The sequence below is a fragment of the Amblyomma maculatum genome, chromosome 3, assembly GCF_055883805.1.
Source record: "Amblyomma maculatum isolate TAMU_Amacu chromosome 3, ASM5588380v1, whole genome shotgun sequence".
NCBI lineage: Eukaryota > Metazoa > Arthropoda > Arachnida > Ixodida > Ixodidae > Amblyomma > Amblyomma maculatum.
Window position 1 is genome coordinate 180527592 of NC_139346.1, and position 22422 is coordinate 180550013.

The following is a 22422-nucleotide window of genomic DNA, read 5'->3' on the forward strand; positions in this document are numbered from 1 at the left end:
CATGGAAGATCACTAACTTCTGTTCATCTAAACTTCCGGCAAAATATTGGAACAATCTCGAATGGCAGCATTGGGCACTTGTCACATGAAATAACTTGCTCTCATCTCACGGAATCGACTGCTAGCAAGCAGCAAAAGCCGACAGGCTGTAGGCCTTGTAAAAAATCGACTTGCTAACAGCGAAATCACCACGCTCTGACAGATCAGGAAGCTAAGTGTGGCACCACCACTGCATCACGCCCTGGTGTAGGCGACAGCTGTCTGTGAAGCTGATTAACTCCTCTCGTTTGGGTCACTGTGCAGCGCACACATAAGCAATTCAGCAGAAGGTTGTGACGGTTGCTTCGCAGGGTTTAACATCCTAAAGCACTCAGGCTATGAGAGACGTCGTAGTGAACGACTCCAGAAATTTGGACCCGCAATTTTTTAACGTGCACTGACATCGCACAGTTTACGGGCGCCTTTATTTGCGTCTCCGTCAAAAAGCAGACGTCGCGGCCGGGATTCGACCCTGCGCCCTTGAGTTCGGTAACCGAGCACCTTAACTACTGATCCACCGCGGCGAGGCAGTTTGGCAGAAGGGGAGAAGTGGCGGCCCATGGACGTTACTGCGGCTCTTCCGCAGCAACCACTCTGGTTTGTTTCAATTTTTGACAGAATGCAGAGAGCATGCATCTTAGTCCACGGAGGACGAACAGAAACACCATGTCCAAAGACCACCACAACTAAACCAAACCGTTCAGCTCAACTCTTCCTCTCTATTCTCTATATTATCTTTCAAACCAGTAATTTGATATCTGCAGGCCTTTAATAGTAATTTAACTTCGAATAAGTTTATTCTCTTACAGTTTTCTACTATGATGGATGTGAACCATTTCAGCTTTTTAGCAAAACTTCAAAACAAAAATCAAAGAGAACAAGAGAATTGGAGAAGAGAACCTACTGCTGCACTCATAATGTACAGTCTACGTCACCCGTGTGTAGAGCGCTCGATCGGCGCACTTCTCTGCATAAAAATCGATACCTCGTCCTAGTTTCTACATTTTACAAGCAATGTTTGTACAGAAGTAGATCCACACAGACCTAAGAAAAAGATGAGCATGAGCACCTTCTCCGCAAATCGTGGCTGAGTTTTAATTTCAGTTTTTATTGCGGGATGAGCACTGCCCGAGCGCTCTACTCAAGAGTGACGTCGACTGTACAGGACACCTCGGACAATATAAACAGCCTTAACTTTGTTCATCTGCTTCCAGCGCCACAAGAAGAATAAAGAACGTCCCTTAATAACGGGACAAATGAGCAGCAGACAATCAGAGCACTGACCTGTTCAGTTCGTAGAGATGCTTTTCGTTGATAAAATACTGAGTGAGTGGCCTTGTGTTGCTGACACACTGAAGAGCCGCGTTCATAAAGCACGTGTTGCCAAGGTTGTTGAGGCCTGTGGCACCTTTCTCTGTGGGGCCTGCAAGCGAGGAGAAAGAGCCTGCTGCTGGCGCTGGGAACAACCCCCATACACGAGCAGGAGACAAGGGCTGACAAGTGAAGTGCGGCTAGCGCAGCCAACACTTCATGCCTAAGAGCTCCTTCATGCAGTTACAAACTCAAAAGCCTGAAAGTACCACATTCCTAACAGCAAATATATATAGACAGCAAAGAGACATGGCATATGTATTCAGCGGCATGAAGCAAAATACAGTTCATTTTGGTATTTTACGTGCTGCTATAAACGATATCCAACAAACTAATACAACTGTATTGCCTATAAAGGCAACACAAAAGTGCAACAGACGCAAAAAGTAATTGTACTCCTGTATTTCTTGCACTGTTTAATTTACATGCTAACTACCATGTTTCATATTCGAAAAAGATGAACAATGAAATACAGTCAAATCTCGTCCCTACAAACACCACAATAACGAATTTTTCAAATTGTTTTTTAAAATCCCCAGCAGGTTTCCTATGTTTTCAATGTAAAAATATTTCAGAATTACGAATTTCATGACGAGGCTATTCCGTCGCGCTGATCCAAACATGTCCGAAGAAAAAAAACTTCGCTATCTCATGATGGGAATTAAGGAACAGATCTTCGTTGGATTAGTGCGATGTCCCCCCAAGACCATCGGGGAATTTGTATCCGAGGCCACTACCATTGGGAGGGCTCTAGAGATGCGATTTAAGCACTACGAGCGCCCGTCCATCCCTATTGCTGCCGCCACTGCGGACACTGGTAGCACTGACGTGCTCCGTGAGACCATACGGGCCGTCGTACGCGAGGAGCTGCAAAAATTATTTTCGGCGGCAGCACCCCCTCAAGTATCCAGCCTTTCTCAGATGGTTCGGGAAGAGGTCAACCAGGCACTCAATCCACCCGAGCCACTCCCGACAATGCCACCACAGCAGGCCATGACCTACGCCGCAGTCACTCGTCGTGCCTGTCCACCTCCCAGTCAGCATCCACCTCCCAGTCAGCACCAAGCAGCCCCTGCACACACTCGTCAAGCACCTCCCGCTCGAATTTCTCAGGTGCGTCCACGCAAAAGCGACGTCTGGCGCACTCGCGATAATCGCCGCTGTGCTTCCACTGTGGCGAAGCTGGTCACCTGTTCCGCGATTGCTATTACCGACGAATGGGTCTGCCGGGATTTAGCGCCGACGCGCGAAAGCCGCAGCGTGGTGAACGACCCCCTGCCATTGACGCGTACTTGGCTGAATCATCCGGAACGCCCTATGACTACTCGCGGGCCAATACTCCTCGCAGACACGTGGTAATGCCGGCATGACGCAGGTCCGTTCCCTTAGCCCCCATCAGGAAAACTAGACGCGGCAACCTTTGGAGGGAAGGTTGCTCATCGACGAAATTCTCAAGCTCCTCCACCGCTGCAACCGGATGGCCACTCCGTTTTACGACGACACGACGTGCCCCACAATGATCCGCTGCCTCGGCGCTCCAGTTCTCCGACGACACGAAATCAGCTAGTACCACACCGCAGCCGTGACCGGACCACGCGACGTTCAGGCAACACCACAGCCGTAACCGCCGACCTGAACGTTTCAGTGGACGGAACCGACGTGACAGCGCTTGTGGATACCGGCGCCGATTATTCTGCGATGAGTGGGCCTTTCGCCGCCACTCTGAAAAAGGTGACTACACCCTTCGTACCGCCGGAGGCCACTTGATAATGCCGACCGGTACCTGCACTTCTAGGGTAACTGTGCAAGAAGAAACATACTTAGCAACCTTCGTCGTACTTGTCCAGTGTTCCCGCGACGTCATCCTTGGCATGGATTTCTTAGCAGAGAATGGAGCCGTTATCGACCTGCAGACTAAGTCAGTGACCTTATCGACTGAGAACGCAATACACAGTGCTTCAGAGCGACCGACAGCACTGCACATCCTTGATGATCACGTCACTATTCCGCCCCGTTCCAGCGTAATGACATCTGTGGCTGCGAATACACTGCGAAACTTTGAAGGTGTCGTGGAGAGTAAACAGATCTTACTTTTCGAACGCAGTCTTGCTGTAGCCAGAGGAATCGTTCGCCTCGAAGACGGCAAAGCAGACGTCCTACTCACAAATTTTGGCGGTGAGCACCAGCATTTAAGCACTGGGACTGTAGTGGCCCATATTTGCGGTATCACGCATGTTCGAAAAGCCTCTGGACTTGCGACGCTGTCATTGACCGAAATGGAGAGGCCTACCACCGATTTACACTTCGACATTAACCCTGCGCTTTCTCAACTGCAGCATCGCCAAGTGAACCAGCTCCTCCAGCGCTATCGGGCGACCTTCTCCAACTCCTCACGTGTTGGCAGAACCGATCTCGCCAAGCATCGCATTATTACGGATGATACCGTGCCACCTCTCAGACAGTCACCTTACCGAGTGTCTCCGACTGAACGCGCCGCTATCACCCGCCAAGTGAAAGAGATGCTTCGCGACGATGTCATCCAGCCCTCGCGGAGTCCATGGGCTGCACCTGTCGTTCTTGTGAAGAAAAAGGATGGTACACTGAGGTTTTGTGTGGATTACCACCGGCTAAACAAAGTTACAAAGAAAGACGTCTATCCCCTGCCATGCATCGACGATGCTCTGGATCGTCTCTGCTCCGCGAAATATTTCTCTTCAATGGACTTGAAATCTGGATACTGGCAAATAGAGGTAGATGAGAGGGACCGCGAGAAAACGGCGTTTATTACTCCTGATGGGCTCTACGAGTTCCAGGCTATGCCCTTTGGTCTCTGCTCTGCTCCGGCTACTTTCCAACGGCTTATGGACACTGTACTTGCAGATCTCAAGTGGCAGACATGTCTCGTTTACCTTGACGACGTTGTGGTCTTCGCTCCAACGTTCGAGGAGCACCTTCGGCGCCTTGAAACTGTTTTGCAAGCCATAACATTCTCTGGCCTTACGTTAAAGAACGAGAAATGTCATTTTGCTTATACGGAGCTCAAGTTCTTGAGGCACGTCGTAAGCCACGCTGGTGTCCTGCCGGATCCAGAGAAAACGACAGCTATTGCCAACTTCCCTCCGCCCAAAGACCAGAAAGCTGTTCGACAATTTCTTGGCTTATCTGCCTACTACCGGCGCTGTGTCATAGATTTCGCTCGACTCGCCGAGCCCCTAACACGTCTGACAAAGACAGACACGCCTTTCACTTGGGACGCACCACAGGAACAAGCATTCAAAGAGCTTCAACGCCGCCTACAAACACCTCCCATATTGGCTTACTTCGACGAAAACACCGACACGGAGCTTCACACCGATGCAAGCAACATAGGCCTGGGCGCCGTTCTAGTTCAAATCCAGGGCGGCCAAGAACGTGTAATCGCTTACACTAGTCGCTGTCTATCTAAAGCGGAATCGAACTATTCCGCAACAGAGAAAGAATGTTTAGCCATTGTGTGGGCGACGTCGAAGTTCCGGCCATACCTTTACGGGAAACCATTCAAGTTAGTAACTGACCACCATGCCCTATGCTGGCTTGCAACCCTAAAGGACCCTTCAACCTGTCTTGTAAGATGGAGTCTACGATTACAGGAATTCGACATAACTGTCACGTACAAATCTGGCCGTCAGCATTCGGACGCAGACTGCCTCTCACGGGCCCCTGTAGATCCCCCCGCAGATGAAATTCCTGATGAGGCCATACTGCTAAATGCCATCAGCACAGAGTGCCTCGCTGAAAGACAATCTGCAGATCCCAAACTTCGTCACATCATGGACTATCTAAACGGTGCATGTACAACCGCTCCGAGAGCTTTCAAGCGTGCTCTGTCATCGTTATGTGTGCGCAATGGTGTCCTCATGAAGAAAAACTTTTCCGCCAGCCAAATGCCGTACCTGATTGTTGTACCTATGTGTCTACGTGATGAAATCACGATGAACCAACCTCTGGACATTTGGGAGTCACCCGCACGCTTGCAAGGCTCAAGGAAAAGTACTACTGGCCTCGACTTCACTCAGACGTTTCACACTGTGAAAACGTGTCGCAACAGTCAGCGTCGTAAGGTGCCGCCGACTAAGCCCATCGGACTCTTGAAGCCAATAGACCCACCATCGAGGCCTTTCCAACAGATTGGCATGGACATGCTGGGACCATTTCCCCTTTCACACTCCGGTAACCAGTGGGTCATTATTGCCACGGATTACCTTACACGATACGCGGAAACCTCCGCTCTACCCAACGGTACTGCCTTAGAGGTTGCAAAGTTTTTCATCAATTGCGTAGTCCTGCGCCATGGCGCACCGGAGATTTTGATTACTGACAGAGGAGCCGCATTTACAGCCGAATTGCTGCAGCAGATTTTAATTCACAGTCATACTGAACACAGGAAGGCAACACCTTACCATCCTCAAACGAGCGGCTTGACCGAACGCTTGAACAAAACACTCGCTGACATGCTCTCAATGTACGTCGACGTAGAGCACAAAACGTGGGATGAAGTGCTCCCGTACGTTACCTTTGCATACAATACAGCGGTCCAGGAAGCAACGAACATGACACCTTTCCGTCTGGTCCATGGCCGCGAAGTGACCACAATGCTTGATGCCATGTTACCACATCTAGACGACGGCAACCAACAACCAGATGTTCACACCTTTCTGCACCTCGCCGAAGAGGCCCGTCAGCTGGCCAGGCTGCGAATTCAGAATCAGCAACGCCGCGATGCCCAACGATACAACCTCCGACACCGTGACGCCCGGTACACAGCTGGAGACCGTGTCTGGGTTTGGTTTCCTGTACGTCGACGAGGCCTCAGCGAGAAACTGCTGTGTCGTTACTTTGGCCCGTACAAAGTGGTAAGCCAAGTTGGGGACCTAAACTATGAGGTTGTTCCTGATGGATTTAAAAAGTCCCGACGCTCCACGCTCCCGGACGTGGTCCACGTTGTCCGCCTGAAACCGTATTACGACCGATAGTGTTGAATCTTTCTGTGCGTGAGCAACTGCCCTTCGTGCAATGTTTTTTTTTTATCTCTACCCACACTCCCAGCATCGGGACGATGCTTCTTGTACCCCGGGGGGGCAATGACACGCTGCATTCTTTATCTTCCCTCTGTGCTGATCGCGAGCGTGTGCCTCCTCGAGGCGAAGAAACCGACGTTCATCTCCTCGAGGCGAAGAAACTGAAGTTCTTCTGTTGAAGCGGGCCTGCTAGTTTTCTGCCGCACTGTGACTTCTGTTACTCCTGTGTCCCACGGTGACTTCTGATCAGAGACTTCACACCGTGACAATATTTCAAAATAACGCACATATTTTATTTTTGGTGCTATATTTTAGGAACATCAGTATTACGAATTCGGCTACAGAAACCACAGCTTTTGAGTGAATAGCCCTGTAGCTATCATCATCAGCCCATCTAGTGCAAGCTCCTAGCACCACCACAAGGCTGTGGTTTAATATGCAGCAGTGAGAAGGCCTAGCCCTCTGTCCCTTTTTTCTTCCCATGTTACGTGTCGTTCGTCGGTCAATCTTTCGTGTCATTCGCGTGATTTATTTTTTTTTTTCTGTAGCGGATTATCTTATTGCAAAGTTTGTGCAGATATGACAACTGCAGGCAGCGAAGGTGCCAAAGAAATCGACGCAGAAAAAAAGCGAATCGGCCTCTGGAGACAGCTAGCATTGCCCCACAACCGCCGTGATAGTTTCGAAAAAGCAAGACAAGATTTTCGAACTTCAGGGAACACTGAAGATGAGGTCACATTAAACTTTGATGTTTTTTTTTGCACATGGACAAAGTCCGTATGTTCGTCGTCCGGTGCAGTCACGCACCCGATGAGGTGTTGCGCAAAGTGGAAGGTGTATGTGCTGTAGTGGTGTAATGTGGTACGAGGTCGTATTTGCTGCACGCGACAGAAGAAAATAATTGATTTCTTCAAACAAATTGGCTTTCAAGTTAGTGCAATGCTTTCATTTGAGATTTTGCTAGACTGCACACGTGCCTACTGCCCAGGTACGTCAATTTCATACCTAGGTTTGACCACTGGCTTGTAACTGAAGATTTTTCATTACAACAGTACAGTACAACCTCGTTAATTCGAAGTCATCGAGACCGCGAGAAATCTTCGAATTAAGCGGGTTTTCGAATTAACCGAACACACCAAGAAATAAGACTTAGGCAAAAAAATTCGTTGCAGGAACGTGTCACCTTTATTCGGCATATTTTGAATTACTACTGAAAGTAATCAGAGATGCTGGTTTGCCGCGTCCGGTAGTTTGCGGCTCCTAAGGTCATGCTCTCGAGTTGGTCAAATAGACGAAACATCTCTGAACTTCCACCGCGGCACTCAACAAAACTGCGGATAACGTTCAGCGATCCGATAACTTCACCAAGAGCAGGTGCTCGGGGAGGCTCGTCGGTGTCGTCGTCGCTATCGTCGCTGTCATCGCGCATGTTCGTACCAGCAGTGATCTCACTCTCCAAGTCAGAGTAGCCAGTCTGCTCTTCGCTCTCAATGTTGATATACTCGGCGAAGCCGACTGCGTTGGACTCATCCTCTGCGCAGAGCGCATTGATGCGGTCGCAATACTCTGCTCCTTCTTCGTCAAGAGTAGTAGTACATGGGTGGTCTGCATCGGCATCAACAGTGCTTTCACTGGAAAAACCAGCATGTTCAAAACACCGCCTGATCAATGTGGGCTCCACTTGTTTCCAAGCGTACACCATGAGGCATATGGCTCCGAGGAGGTTGATGGAGTACTCCTTGCCATTGTCGTAGCAAAGGAGCATGCGCTTGAGCAGGTGGTACCGATAAATCTTCCTAGTGTGGTGAATGACGCCTTGGTCCATCAGCTGTGAGATCGAAGTGGTGTTCAGAGGTAAAAATACCATCCTGATGGCCTGGAGATGTGGGATGTCACCATGTGCCGGGCAGTTGTCGACGACAAATAGGACATTCCTGCCCGTGGCCGCGAACTTGCGGTCAAGTTGCCGCACATACTATTCAAATATTGCACCTGTCATCCAGGCTTTCTTATTGTGCCTGTAGACGAGTTCATCCTTTGGCGGCAGCCGCGCATTTTTGAAGCAGCGAGGCTTCCCCGTCTTCCCGACGACCAGTAGTGGCAGCTTGTGTTTACCGCACATGTTTGCGCCGAACAGCACAGTAATCCTGTCCTTGGCTGTTTCCTACCCTTGATGGCGGTGTTCTTCACTGCGAATGTTTTTGTTGGCAGCATCTTATAAAAAAGTGCAGTCTCGTCAAGGTTGTAAACGTCGTCTGCACCGTACTCGCTAAGCAGCGGCGCCAATGTGTGGTTTCTCCAATCCTCGACAACGCTCTCGTTAGTGCTGCCGCTCTCACCACAGACGGTGAGAAAGGTTAAATTATTGCGTTCTTTAAAACGGCAAAACCATCCATTGCTGCACTTAAATTCCTCGTGCCCAAGTTGTAGAGCTAGGTCGTTGGCCTTCTCCCGCAGTAGCGTTCCATTGACGGGAAGGTGGGCAGCGTTTGCTTTCTGCAGCCAGCGAAGCAGAGCAGCTTCCACATCTTGATACGTGGGAGCCCGCACTCGTGACCGCTTCGAAGAATAGGTCTTGCCGTAAGCCTGTAGTATTTTTGACTTGTTGCTCAATATTGTGGACAACGTCGAGAGGGGCACGCCATGCCTTTTGGCCAACTCGGTCTTCGAACAAGCGCTCTTGCCTGCTTCCTGGATCAAGCAGAACTTCTGCTGCAGCGTTAAAGTCTTGTACTTTGGCATTTCTGCACTGCTACGGTCACAAAGCTAGCACTTCTGCACAGTCCCGCCCAAAAAAACGGCACAGTAGCCGACCCCTAACCACAGCGCACAACACAAAGAAATGGCGCAGGCGAGACCGGCGCGGCGGTGGTGGTGGCGTACTTGCAGCGTCGGAGGCACGGGGGAAGAGTGGGCGAAGCACACCAAGGGATGGAGTGGGGGCGAGGTCACGTGATAAAAACCGGTATGCCCGCCGTGTTGCAGTGAAGCACGTCTTCTCCTCTGCAGGCGCGTGTTTCGGCGGTGCGCGAGGCGCACTGTGGACCGATTTTTGTGCAGAGAGTGCTCCGGCTGAGGAGCTTCGCCTATAAATCATCACCATTAATACGTGGCTTTGCCTCGCGGCTCCGTAGGGCCGTCGTTTCGCCGGGTTTGCGGCGAAACATGGATCAGGCATTGCCGCATAGCAGTCCAAATTTTCGAATTAACCGGGCTGGCGCAGGCCGTCTGTTCGAATTATCCGGCCAAATTTACATTGGAAAATACGGGACCGCAGAAAACCTTCGAATTATCCGGGATTTCAAATTAACCGAGTTCGAGTTATCGAGGTTGTACTGTATTTCAAAATAATGAACAATATTATGCGGTCCCACGGGATTCGTTATATCGCCATTTGGCTGTAGTACAATCCATTGTTTTAAATATTTACTTTAGGAGTGTGTGAATATTTGAAATTTAATAAAAAAAATCAAATATGTTTGTTATTTGGTTCAAAAAACTGACATTAAGAGTTTTCCGAATATTTGAAAATTAATGAATATACACCGAAAATTTTGAATATTCAAACAACTTCCAGATACTATTTTGAACCCTCCGGATACAGTAAAATCTTAATTATTACCAATGTTAATTTGAAAAATTCGAGCTACTGTAAAATTCGGAGCAAGTATGCCCGAGGTGTTCTTATTCCTCAGAGAGGGAGGCGATTAAGCTGGAACTATGTGCACATCTGGTTAAAAGAATTTAAAAGGAATGCTACTTACCTTGATTCTTTTGATCTATCTTGGAGTTAATTATGCAAGACATTTCTTCTGGCCATGTCTGGTCCTTGTTTCTTACTAATAAAGAAAATAAATGAAAGACATTAACAACAGGCAATAATTAACACACTACTACTGCCTGTTAATAAACTGCTGCACTGGCAAAAATCAGTAACAAAAAAAATATGGTCATGATTATCACTATCATCACTACAAACCAGATTATGCCCCCCAAAGAATGAAGACATCTCCAATTAGCCATGCTTTATTCCAGCTTCACCCATAATCTCCTGTGCTTTTCTCAACTGATCCTCTCTGCTTCAACCTGCTACGCTTTCCTTCTTTTGGGAATGTGGCAACCATGCACTTTGCAACCGAAGCACATTCCAGTGCTCTCTACATTGATAGCTGAAAGCAGTGATTCCGGACAATCCAGACAAGCGGCATCATTAAATTACGACTCAAGCAATGTAGGTCATAATATGCGACCGGTAGTTTCGCCAGTAGTTTGCATAGGGTGACTTCTTAAAGATCCTCAGGTCAAAGATAGAAGATACTGTACACTAAGCACGTTGTACTTGGCTTGTATGAAGCTGTACCCAATGAAATCGGTACACACCAAACAAAAACGGTAAGGAGACAGAAGCTCACCTTCAATGAGAATTTGCTCGCCATCCTCAATCCCAAGCTGCTCCAATGTGAAGCCTTCTTCTTCAAGAGGAGTGAGATTATTCTGGTGAACACAAGCAAGGATATCAAGGTTACCACGCATGACAATATACAGGCACAAAAACAATCTGTAGAAAAGCGAAATGCTGTGCAACCAATTTACTACGATTAAACCATCCTGAAAACTGCTTACAACCATGAAGCTGTATTGTAAACATGTCAGGGACATTGCAGTAAATCTTCTTTAACTACAGTCCAATCTACAGCTTTCCCTGCCCGAATGATTGCAAAAGCCACAAAGCCATGCCACAAAAACAAGGACTAAGCAGCGGAGCCTGACGTGACAACTAGATTGCCTTGGCTCTGTGTGGTTGGTATTTGCAGTTGCAGCATACTCACAGCACAAAACTTGCACAGAAACAGCAGTAGCGCAACAAGTATGAAATTATGATTAAAGTTGGAAATAACAATCAGAGAGAGCCAGCATTTCAATTTATAAACCACCAGCCCACTGCGTGGTCACATCAATCAACGGTGAAAGAATTTTCCCGGCAAGTGCTGCGTAACTGCAACTGTCATGCTCAACTCATTGTACCCTTAGCCTGAATAGCAAGAAGGGCACCGTTCCCTACCTCATCCTGAAGCTGCCAAAGGCGAGTGTCCTCTGGCCTTAGCCGCAGCCTGGTGCAGAGGAAGTCGAACACCTGACGCAGTGTAGACGTTCTGCTGAAGGACGCCTGGTATGCTAGGTACCTCTTGGGACTCGGGCTCGGCTGGCCCGGTGCCACGCTTCCCACTGCATGCAAGAGGGGCAAGAGGGCTCCATCGAGGCACGCTGCTGTCTGCAGCACGGGCTTAAAAAAAAAAGCAAAAGATCTAGCAATGTGAAGGCATAGTATGAAATCCCGTGACACACTACGGGGACCTTCACGCACTGCTTACGAATTTTAGTAGGGCAAAAAACAACCTTATCCACAGCACAAGCGACAGAGAGTATTTACAATTTTAATTAGCAAGGGAACATTTAGCCTTCTTCATTTTATACAAACAAATATAATAAATTTAAGCAGGCAAGGAAAGCCCTACAGAGTGCTAGCCCCCTACGAGAACTTGCACTCCTAAAGACACTGCAAGCGATCATCCCATCATGCTCATGAAAGAGCCAAGGCTCACCGTAGGCAGATGCCACGCTTCCCACCACAGATGTCCAGCTGCTGCTATTCTGCTGACGAGGGCCGCACTGTGCCGGCTGATGGCGCCACAACCGCAGGCACAGTGGGTACAGCTCCAACTCTGGTATGGAGCCATGCTTCCCAGTGCGGATGCATTGCCGAGGCAGTGCGGGCGAACCTCCATACCACTGAAACAGCGCCCGCCAGATGGCCTCGGGCACAGCTTCGAAGTCCCGGCCACGGCTTAGTGGACGCACCAGGCGACCACCTTCACCCGTCAGCACAGCCGCCTGCATATTTACGTTATTTACATTAACACCTTTCTTGGCATCACTTGTTATTTAAATTGAAAATAAACATTCTTCTGTCTAGGAGTATGTCCAGGCCTTTTAAGAAATTCAATTAATTTTCCAGTACAAAAACAAAAAGGACTGCAGATTTACCATGTTAGGCCAAATGCAATGTGGGTGTTCCAGCACTTCGGTTTTGAGCCTCAGTATACAGTTGTAAGCTACCACATTATATGAAAGACCACTCAACATGAACTTAAAGCCCTGTTAAGGCATATGAATGTGCCTGCGTGGCCTAGGAGTTGCATGTCTGACTCTAGATCCAAGGGTTCCAGATGGTTTGATTTTCATCTCAGATGTGCTGCCTAAATGGGCTGCTCCTGCCATGGCCAGTTTCAGCCAAACGTAGGCAAAATCGGTGACCGGGGCTCTATGTTAGTGGACGAAAAAATACTTTCAGCAGTAAATTTTAATATGTAATAACATTCTGCATAATGTGCCACAATAGCTGGATTCTGTAATTAAGATTTGCTAAATAAACAGATGTGGGATAATTTTGCTTCCAAGAAGCACATGACACTAGAAAAAAAAAAAAAAAAAAAAAAAATCACTGCTGCCATCTACGAGCATAAAAACGGCTGAGTTTACTGTTCTAAGAAATGCTTACAGCATCCACTAGTTGGCAAAAAAAAAGAAAGCATCTACAGTTGAACCCCTTTATAAAGGACGTACACTGGGGAGAGTTTTTGTCTCTTATATGAAAGGTCCCTTATAAGCAGGGTACCATATTCCCGTTCGCTAACCAGACCTTATTTCGATGGGGGCATCCTACGGCTAACATATGCAAAAAATAAGGTTATATCCTATAGCAAAAGTGTTATTATAGCTTTCACTTGCATATTGCATTTGCTTGGTGGGCTACCACACACTGAACACAGCTCGCACCTTTCTTACATTTATTTGTTTTGAAATAGTTGCAAATCTTTGCTTCATGGCTGCACTGATGCTGTTCGTCAACACAGCTTCTTCGAGCTTGACAATCAGGCGAAGAGCCGCATGGCTGCTCGGCCAAAGCTGTATATGTTGGCAAACTGCGCTTGCAATTACTGCATAGTGCCATCGTGATTTGACGTGGCACCGCAACTACCGATTCACAGTTACGAAAAAAGTTACGTGCCTGGTAACACTACAAGAACTCAAGTGCCATGAAATGATAACATAGTCAGCTTACCACCAAGGTGCTAGAAGTAGCCAAAACTATAAAACATCACCGGCAGAAATATCGCTCAGAGATTTATGTTTTACAAATGGTAACAGAGGCTGTGAGTAACAAACCTGTGAATGTTGCTACTCTGATTAAAAATAAAAAGCAGATGAGGCTTTCTAAGTGGAGTTGAAAGTGGTTGAAGTGCAACCAGAGCAGTTTATTTGTCCTCGCCAAAGCAGAACCCCTTCTGCTTTTATGTTGTTTATTTTGGTCATGGCTTGGCTACATCTCGCTTCTAGGCACAATGACTTGTTTACATCACCAGCTGATGGCGTTCTTCGAATTTACCAGATAGATTTGTTGTTTATACTGAAATGTAACATAATAGACAATTTCTGCAGTATTTTTCAGACTAGCGGACAGAACACCTATGGTTCTTCTTGATACAAAGCTCTACTAATTGAAGAACTCAATGCACGCTTCCGGTAGGCTTGTGCAGATGCTCGAATGTGTAGTCGCGCTTGGCAAGCCTGAAAAGCTTCTCTGAGTTGCATTCCCACTGCAGGTGCTTCTTCTAGCCATTTCATAGCTGACTGACCTACTTTTTATTTGCTGAGGTTGTTGCTTGTTTTCACCATGGCTGCAACTGAACATAGAGATGGATGGGGCCGCATCTAATGTTAAAATGTCCGTTAGAAGTGAGACTGAGTAACAAAAGTCAAGGCTAACCAGTTCTCTACAGCCGATTGTCTTCTACATACAATGTCCGTTAAAAAGGTCTAGTTTATGGGAGACATAGGACTGCCAATAATTTGGGTGGATAGTGTCTCTTATACCCGACTGTATGTTACGTCAGTGTTTCTTTTAACGAGGTTTGACTGTATTTGTATGATGAAGTTAAGTACTTGGGATTGAGACTGGGCTAGTTGGAGTATGTCCAGGAGAATATGTGAAACGAAAAATGTTTAATTCTGAAAGAAAGAAATCACTGCAAGATGGAACACACTCCTAAGAAGTTGCTAATTCACAATCGACACAATTCTCTTTGCAGATAAACCTCGACACAATGAACTAAGAAAAACCTGCAGCTCAGTTCAATTTGCAACACTAAAATTTTTCTCCATGAAAATCAGAACCTGCATTGCATCATGGAAGAAACCAACCCAATATAAAGAGAAAGGACGATGTCAGCATGTGGCCGGTGCTACCATGTGCATCGCTACAATTGTCAAAATTTCTCTCCCGAAATGCAAAGAATCTTCAAGAACATGTTGCACACCACTCACGAGTAAAACGGTGAATGTCATCAACAACAGCTTTTACAGATATTGCATGTCTTACTCATATGCCCCTTTGTTTTGCATCAAGTTTGGGCTGTTTTTCAAGCCCACAAACTGCCCTTCAACACATCATTCGCATTAAGCATCTCATGAATGACGAAGACAAGGTCATTGCCAAGGTTATAGTCTCACCTCACTGCCGTCCTCAGAGTCCACGAGCACACTGCCAACATAGTGTTAAATGAATACTCATCATCAAAGGGGGCCAAACATACCCACAAACTGACCTTTACAGTATTGGGGGCAACCAGACCAGAGTTGTCAATCGATGGTGGCCGCTGAACGAAGGCTGGGACTACTTTCCGAGAGACGCTTGGAGAAGGGTTCAATGACGATGGACACGATGACTCCGGATACTGCAATGTGAATGGCAAGAGTGTCAGACCAGACTGAACCATGTAGACCGCTGCCAACAACATACGTGCAGCCGGCCTTTTTTCTAGGTTTGCTGGCATAAAAAGCGAGGTGTCAGCTAGCTGTCTTGCACATCCTTTTTTTGCTCGCTGTTCAACTCTCACCAAAAAAATATAAGTGTACGACACAGAGGTGAGCCGGCCAGAAAAAGTACATACTAAGCATTCCCTGGCACAATGCTATCTTTTTTTAATGTAATAACATTTCTGATCTTCTGTAACCCATAACTAGGTCTTCCTTTTCTTTGCCACCCACTTCACTGCACTAGAAGGACACTAATAATATTCATGAACAATACTGCACATCAGAGGACAACACGACCACACGACTTACACACATGCACGCATGCACATACACAAGCGCGCGCACCTGGAGGGCTGAGGATAACCGGGGGCACTTGGGTGAGCCTGGAACGCTGGGGCAGTTGGCGGCTGGGTCGAATGAGGTTACTGGGTCAAGCAGGTGGTGGCTGTCAGTGGCGAGGCTAGTCACACTGGCCAGCACCACGCTCCCGTCGTCAGTCGCCGACCGTGCGACACTAGACTCCACCTTGCGCTGCAGCCGGCTTGTTACCTTGACCCCACTGACCCCGCAGGACACAGCACTGCTGCTCCCCACGGCCTGCAACTGCCAACTACATAAGCCACTGCCCAAACTGCTCCAAGGGATGCAACGCAAGCACCATTCGTGCTGAAAGTTGCTTGCTCAGATGAGCAATCAGTGGCGTGAGAGCAAACCTGCAACAGTCTCCTGAGTATGCGCATGCTCGAATTTGAAACTATAGGACTGCCTACAGTTCAGTTTTGCCGCTAGTCAGTTTGGCCACACACAACTACAAGCTGAAGTGACTTTTTTCGCCTTTGATCTCCACTGTCTTCTGACTGCCATTCTTGTGATCGCAGCATTATGTGTTTATTGCTTCATGCTGAGCGGCAGTGGTGGTCCAGGCAACGAAGTTTTGAAGCAATTTTCGGAACAGAAAAATATTCATCGCAGAGCACCCCTATACCAGAACTGCAATTTTGTATATCTTGAACAGAATATGGAATCACCCAGAAGAGTTTATTACTTAGGGGAGGAGGTTCAGTTATATGTAGCTATGAAAAAAAAAAAAAAAATTAATAATAATAATAAGCAAGAAAAATGGTGTCCACCTTGAGAAAAAAAGTGTGGATTTTCATATGCAAAAGCTACAGCTGGACTATTAAATCCAGCCGCATTCGTGAGCTCTGCATTAAAATTATCACATAAGGTGTACTGAAATATTAGTACTTCAAGGCAGGTTGCTGCATGCCGCCTTCATCGAAGGGCTACCACTGCAGATTGGAATTGGGTCCGTGAAACCGCATGCAGTAGAAACACCAAGACCATTGCGTAATAACAGCGGTGGGTGGTGCCGAAGGTTACCTTGCAGTCAACGTAGTCGTTCCAGGACTTCCACCAATCCATGGAAATGAGGTAGAGCATATGGCCGGGTTTGAGACCTCTTCGTTCCTCCCTCCTTAGCCAACTCCTGTACATTAAGAGTAAATAAGCAGGGCTCTCACAGTTAAGAGCAACAAAGAAAACTTGTAGTGGCATGTCCACACCATGCGGAGCAACATGCGACGCCTAACCCAGCATTTGTTTTTAATACAGGCCGCAATAATAACCAACACATCACTTTACCGGCAATATGACACACAAAGCGTCAACCCATTGCCTTTTGCTACATCCCCAAGAGTAGGTTCCCACAGGGCAGGAATCCAGGCTTACAAATTTCCAGACAGGCAGACTACAGAGAGACACGGAAGTAAAAGGATGTCTCCCTTGGATCAGAAAATTTCTAAACAAAGTCCACTATTTTTTTTTTTGTCTTCTTAAGTACCATAGTTTTTCACTTTTGGCAGCATTAGAGGCATACCTGACAATTTCACCTTCTTCTTCCCTTGAAGATGGCCTCAGTCCAAACACAACATGGCACACCTGAGAAGGCGAGCGAAATGAGCAAACACGAGCGAAAAATGCTGCCCAACACCATCTTGGGCTGGGGCCAGCGTCGAGAGCTGGAGAAAAACCAGCTGGCAGCACTCACTTGAAACATAAGGTTGAGCAAGCTAATGGTGAGATTGTTTCCCACAGTCCACACGAGGTACTCGTCCAGCGTGATGGCCCCCGTCTGCCAATGAGCACAAAAAAAGGAAACAAAAATAAACCAAACATGACCCGTGTTTCCCTCGGAGTAGAATGTTTTTAAAACCTTCACCTGCTGCTTCTCCCAAATGTGGGGCAGCAAGCAATTATTTGAGTTGCCTTACAAGGAGCGCTCCCAAGAAGCATGTACCTGCTCATGGAAGTAGCTATACCTTTTGGTCCAATTTATTATATTTTTCTCTTTTTGTTTGGAAATGCACTGCTTCATTTCCGCAGTGCAAATCTGATGCAGCCTCGGCTGCTATTCAATATTCGTCACCTGCCCATGCAACTCAGTTAATGAATGCTTCTTGCAACCCACGGGTGCACGCCTCACCACCGAGACCAGAGTTCCCTTGGCAAGCGGCCAAACAGCAAAAGCGAATCATAAGGTGTCAGTTCTGTCAGCAACACTATCAGGTCTGCTTTAAGCATCGGCACCTAGACGCTGAAAAGTTTAGTTATTGATTCCAAGCAACTTCTAAAAAAAAAAGACAAAAAGAAAACTAATACCTGTTATTACTGCATGCACACAGTGTTGCCGGGCATGCTACATTTCATGCAACTGAGCAGAACTGCAGCATCGACATCAAAAGAAAGAAAAAAAGCAAGAACATAATGTATGATAAATATCTCCAACAGAGCGAAAGAGCTGTCCAATTCTGCCAGGCGAAGGCAACAAACTGCAACAAACTACGTCGGTGTGCGGTATGAACACCGCGGGAGCAATTCTTTTCTTTGTGTGAAGAACACTTAAATATATATATATATATATATATATATATATATCTTTTTTTTTTCTCAAAGTACTCTCAACGTTAGGCCACCAGATATCTAATCTGATTTTACAATCCATAATTCGGGACATGGAAAATCTGAATCTCAATCTGTCCGAAAAATGCTATTAAGCTAAAATTGTCTCCCATTGCAGGAGAATACATAATAATATTGCTATCCATTATTGCTTAGTTCGAGCAGGCAAAATATTCCCTTGAATATCATAAGCAAAAGTAGAGCAACACTGTTGGCATTTCTCAAACTCCGACACAGCAGCAACACACTGGGCTTGGCGCCATGCCTCTGCAAGTGGTGCTTCTCCTAGTGGCACTTATGAAGTTGCATGAGGTGAAAATCAACATAGTGTCCATAAAAGTAGCCTTCAGTCTGGCCTGCTTGCTGTCAAAGCAACACTGCCATCAGCGAAGAAGCCTGCATTCGGTCCTTGAAAGTAGCCTTCAGACTGGCCTGCTTGTTGTCAAAGCAACACTGCCACCAGCGAAGAAGCCTGCATTCGGTGTACTGGTTGTCGCGCGGCGAAGAGAGGCCAGCAGAATAAAAGCTTCCATCCATCTGATTCCAAAAACTTTATTGCAATTTATTGGGCTATTTTGGAGCACTTTGGAGCAGGCTGATGGCATTAAATGCTACTAAGCACATTTTGTCCTCACACCTAAAGAAAGCTCTTGGCCTCCAATAGAGCAGAAAGATGTTCAAATCAGCCTAAAGTTCGCATTATTGAATGGAATCAAAAAAAGAATGCCGAAAACTGTGTGTTACAGTAATATTACCTTCATGACAGCTGTCTGCATTAGGGATGAAACGCAAGTAAAAACAACAGTTATTCCCGGCTTTGTCAAGCAATTTGCTTTGGGTACACACAGTGCCGGGAAGGTTGATGGATTGCTTCAAAACCTTAAAAGCTTCCGTACCCTACTGCAGTACTATTCAGTTGTATTGATACTTCTACTCAAAGCGGCGCCTTTGTGTTTTGAGGATGCTTCACTGCAGAGTTGCATGGTGAAGCACTGCAGCAAAGCACGCAGTGCGGTGAAACTGTGCGTGATCAGCTGGAAGCAGAATGTGGACGCATGCGTGGAACGTATGCGTTATGCATTAGAACAGTGTGACGCCATCCCAAAACAAAAATAAAAGACAGTGGCGCCCCGAGCTTGTGATGCGCGTGCCAAATGGCAGCCACGGGTTGGCATGGAGTCAACGCGAATCCGAAAAAATGCAACTGAGCTTTATTTCGGAAATGGCGAACTTTCGATCGTCGTCATACCGGCTGTCATAAACGCCGGTGTGTTTGCCGTGCGCCGCACGTCGTTGACATCTACCCTGTTGGACATGGCGAAGAGCTGCGATCGGCCGTCGGACCGTGGCTAATCGCACTCGTTTTTCGCACATATGTCACATTTTAATGGGCATCGACCCTGAACGCATTCATAGTTCAAATTATCTGAACTTTCACATTAACGAGGGTCGAAACAAAAAGAATTTACTTTAGTCCAAAAATTCTATGAAAATTTATTCTGTATCCCATTTAGCAGAATTATTTAGTAGTGCAATGATTCTAAACATTTTTGCACGAGCTCAAGAAACAAAAATAGACAAATGACAGCTACCGCAAACAGCAGTGGAACCGATTAGCTGCTATTAATTTCGATTCAGAAAAACTCTTGTCACCTGCCTTTTGTGAAAGCCGCGGCAATAACAGCTTTATGACAAACACCTCGAGGTACACAAACCTCGAGCGAACCTACTGTCGTGGATGCGGATGCAGCTGCGCGGTTTTGTATAGAGAGCACCCAGTGTTGCTCTACCGACGATAATAAGCTAAATTTGTGATTGTATACTTGCGATGGTCAATTATCGCATAAATTGCCGTTTTGGTGCAGCTTGGCACGACAGGTGAAATTGGTGCAGAATGGCGCAAATGGCGCAGCACTTCCACCCCTGCAATTATAAAAAGCTGACCTTGCAGGTTACGTAGCAGTTATCTTACAGCTAACTAGTAGCATAAAAATGCTGCCGCACAGGTCTGCCAAGATGCAATACACATTGTGATCACGAGCCTGCCACATAAGCCCAAAAGGAGTGCAAAAAGGACAAAGCATAATTAGGTGTTAAGCATACAACTTGATTAAAAAAACATTTTCTGAAAAACAGACCTTGCCAGGATCGTGCTTGTCAAATACTTCATCAATAAGTGACTCCACATCTGGTTTTGCAGGAGTTACCTGCATCTGGAACAGCTGTTGAAAAACCAAATGCATTATTATGTTTCAGCAGAAGGTCTTTTAGAAAGCAAATACACTCAATATGAAAATAACATTTACAATGCTGCACTAGCAAATCACAGCTGGAAGGTACTGTGTGTGAACCGAATTTCCCTAATTTACAGTGTGAAATGTAAGCAGGAAACTTATCATTGCAAAAACTACACAAAACTCGCAGCACAAATCCCTAAGGCAAGCGGCAAAAAGAAAACCAGGCTCTTGTAACACTTCACAAGACCGTGAAACCAAAATCAGTTCACTATCGGTTGCTTAAGCTCACGCACGCCGGGCACTTCACCAATGCCAGTTTGCAAGGTACCTGAGTGCCTGCCATTCAACAAAAGCAGCCACAAAAAAAGTTCCAAAAACTCTCACAGCGCCACCTCTGCTGCCGAATGTACCTACCCTATATGCTATATATATGTTACATAAGCCCATGTGCACACACATAAGTGGGCTCAACATCTGGGTGACAGTGCATCATGAGTGTGTGGAACATCAGGCTAAGCTCGCAAGCAAAGCTCACTACACCAAGGGTTTTCAAACATTTTTGCCCCAAGAGACCTCCCACCCTCACAATTAAGGCAATATTGCTTGATCATAGACGAGACATGTTTTTCTCTCGTTTATTCCTTCTGTAAACATTTGTTTCCTAGCTCTTGACAATCATCGGCTTTTGATACGCTCACTCAGGCTCAGACCTCTAAATGCAATATAAGAACGCAAACTACTACAGTCACAAGACCAATGTTCCATCTCATTTATACGCTTGGCCAACAACAACACCTGAAGTAGAGTTAGCTCAGCTTGCTGGACTGCACTACTGTCCATGCCTTCAGTCGTCATGCACATGGTCACACGAACCCCAACACACGTCCCCTTGTGTGCCACATCCCTTTTATGCCTTATTCCCCGTGTTCTAGGCAAGTTCGACATGTGGGCCACCACTGTCAGCATCTACATGAAAGCATGCCGGTGGTGCACAGCACCTTGGCGCGATGCTAAGGTCTGTGCTGCGGACCCTAGTACTATTGTACTGTACTAGGGTCCTACTATTGTACTATTGTACTAATACTATTGTACAGGCGGTGCCTGTGCTGATGATGTAACTGAGAAACAAGCTAGGATAAGGATAGCCAATGCTCTAAAATGGCTTTTAATGAACCAAGTAGGGGGAGTGCAATGAAAGCTTGCGGCACCAGCAACAGCAGCATGCGATACACAGTTGGAGAACCGCTGCACTACAGCGCATGCGCTGCTTTACGAAGCCAGGGTAATTAAGCTAAGTATCTCGCACCTCATCAGTCCTCTCTTCCTGTTGCAGCACCATCAGCAGAGTCAGCATGTTGGCCACTTCTTCCCGCGACAACATGCCATCCATGTCCTGGTCAAACACCTTGAAGCAGACTGCAGAAGCAATATATAAACACAAGTGAAGCTGGCAAAAAGGATGGCACCACAATTGTGTTATAGAAGCCGCTAAGACATGTAGACAAGAGGCAGATAAATTTTGAGATTCCACTATCATATCCCCTTCAGGCGCAGTGTTCACATTTGTGGACACGACCTAAACCTAGTCATACTCTCTATAACAAGGCGAATTTATGCCTCTGAATTCAATGAGCCCTACATGTCAAGTTTGTGGTTGCTTGCTTGCAGCTACAGGAAACTGTGTTTGTTAAAAAAATGTCAAGATGACTTTTGTGATGCTTTATGAGAAGAAAAGTAAGTAGCTCTCATTTTTCTAATGATTTTTTTTACCTAAGAACAGTCATAAATGGTATGCCATGTATACCATGTCTGTCAGATGAAAAAAAAAAAAAACACCCAAAATTCTGAACGTTGACGTTCAGAATTTTGGGTCCACAAAT

At 46.6% G+C, this 22422-nt stretch overlaps 1 protein-coding gene across 3 annotated transcripts in view; it reads right to left on the reverse strand.

Annotated features, from left to right (window-relative positions):
• Positions 1 to 22422, reverse strand: part of Usp32 (Ubiquitin specific protease 32) — a 67808-nt gene that overhangs the window by 31356 nt on the left and 14030 nt on the right. For 2 of the 3 annotated variants that reach the window (XM_084598824.1, XM_084598826.1), the window contains exons 8-19: positions 21849 to 21958; positions 20444 to 20527; positions 17395 to 17478; positions 17224 to 17285; positions 16728 to 16833; positions 15690 to 15947; positions 15134 to 15262; positions 12071 to 12359; positions 11530 to 11693; positions 10880 to 10961; positions 10232 to 10306; positions 1324 to 1462 (exon numbers count right to left, since the gene is read on the reverse strand). In XM_084598824.1, coding sequence (XP_084454950.1) covers positions 1324 to 1462; positions 10232 to 10306; positions 10880 to 10961; positions 11530 to 11693; positions 12071 to 12359; positions 15134 to 15262; positions 15690 to 15947; positions 16728 to 16833; positions 17224 to 17285; positions 17395 to 17478; positions 20444 to 20527; positions 21849 to 21958 — 1582 coding nt within the window. The remainder of the gene's footprint in view (positions 1 to 1323; positions 1463 to 10231; positions 10307 to 10879; positions 10962 to 11529; positions 11694 to 12070; positions 12360 to 15133; positions 15263 to 15689; positions 15948 to 16727; positions 16834 to 17223; positions 17286 to 17394; positions 17479 to 20443; positions 20528 to 21848; positions 21959 to 22422) is intronic. The other variant, XM_084598825.1, reaches the window with a different exon arrangement.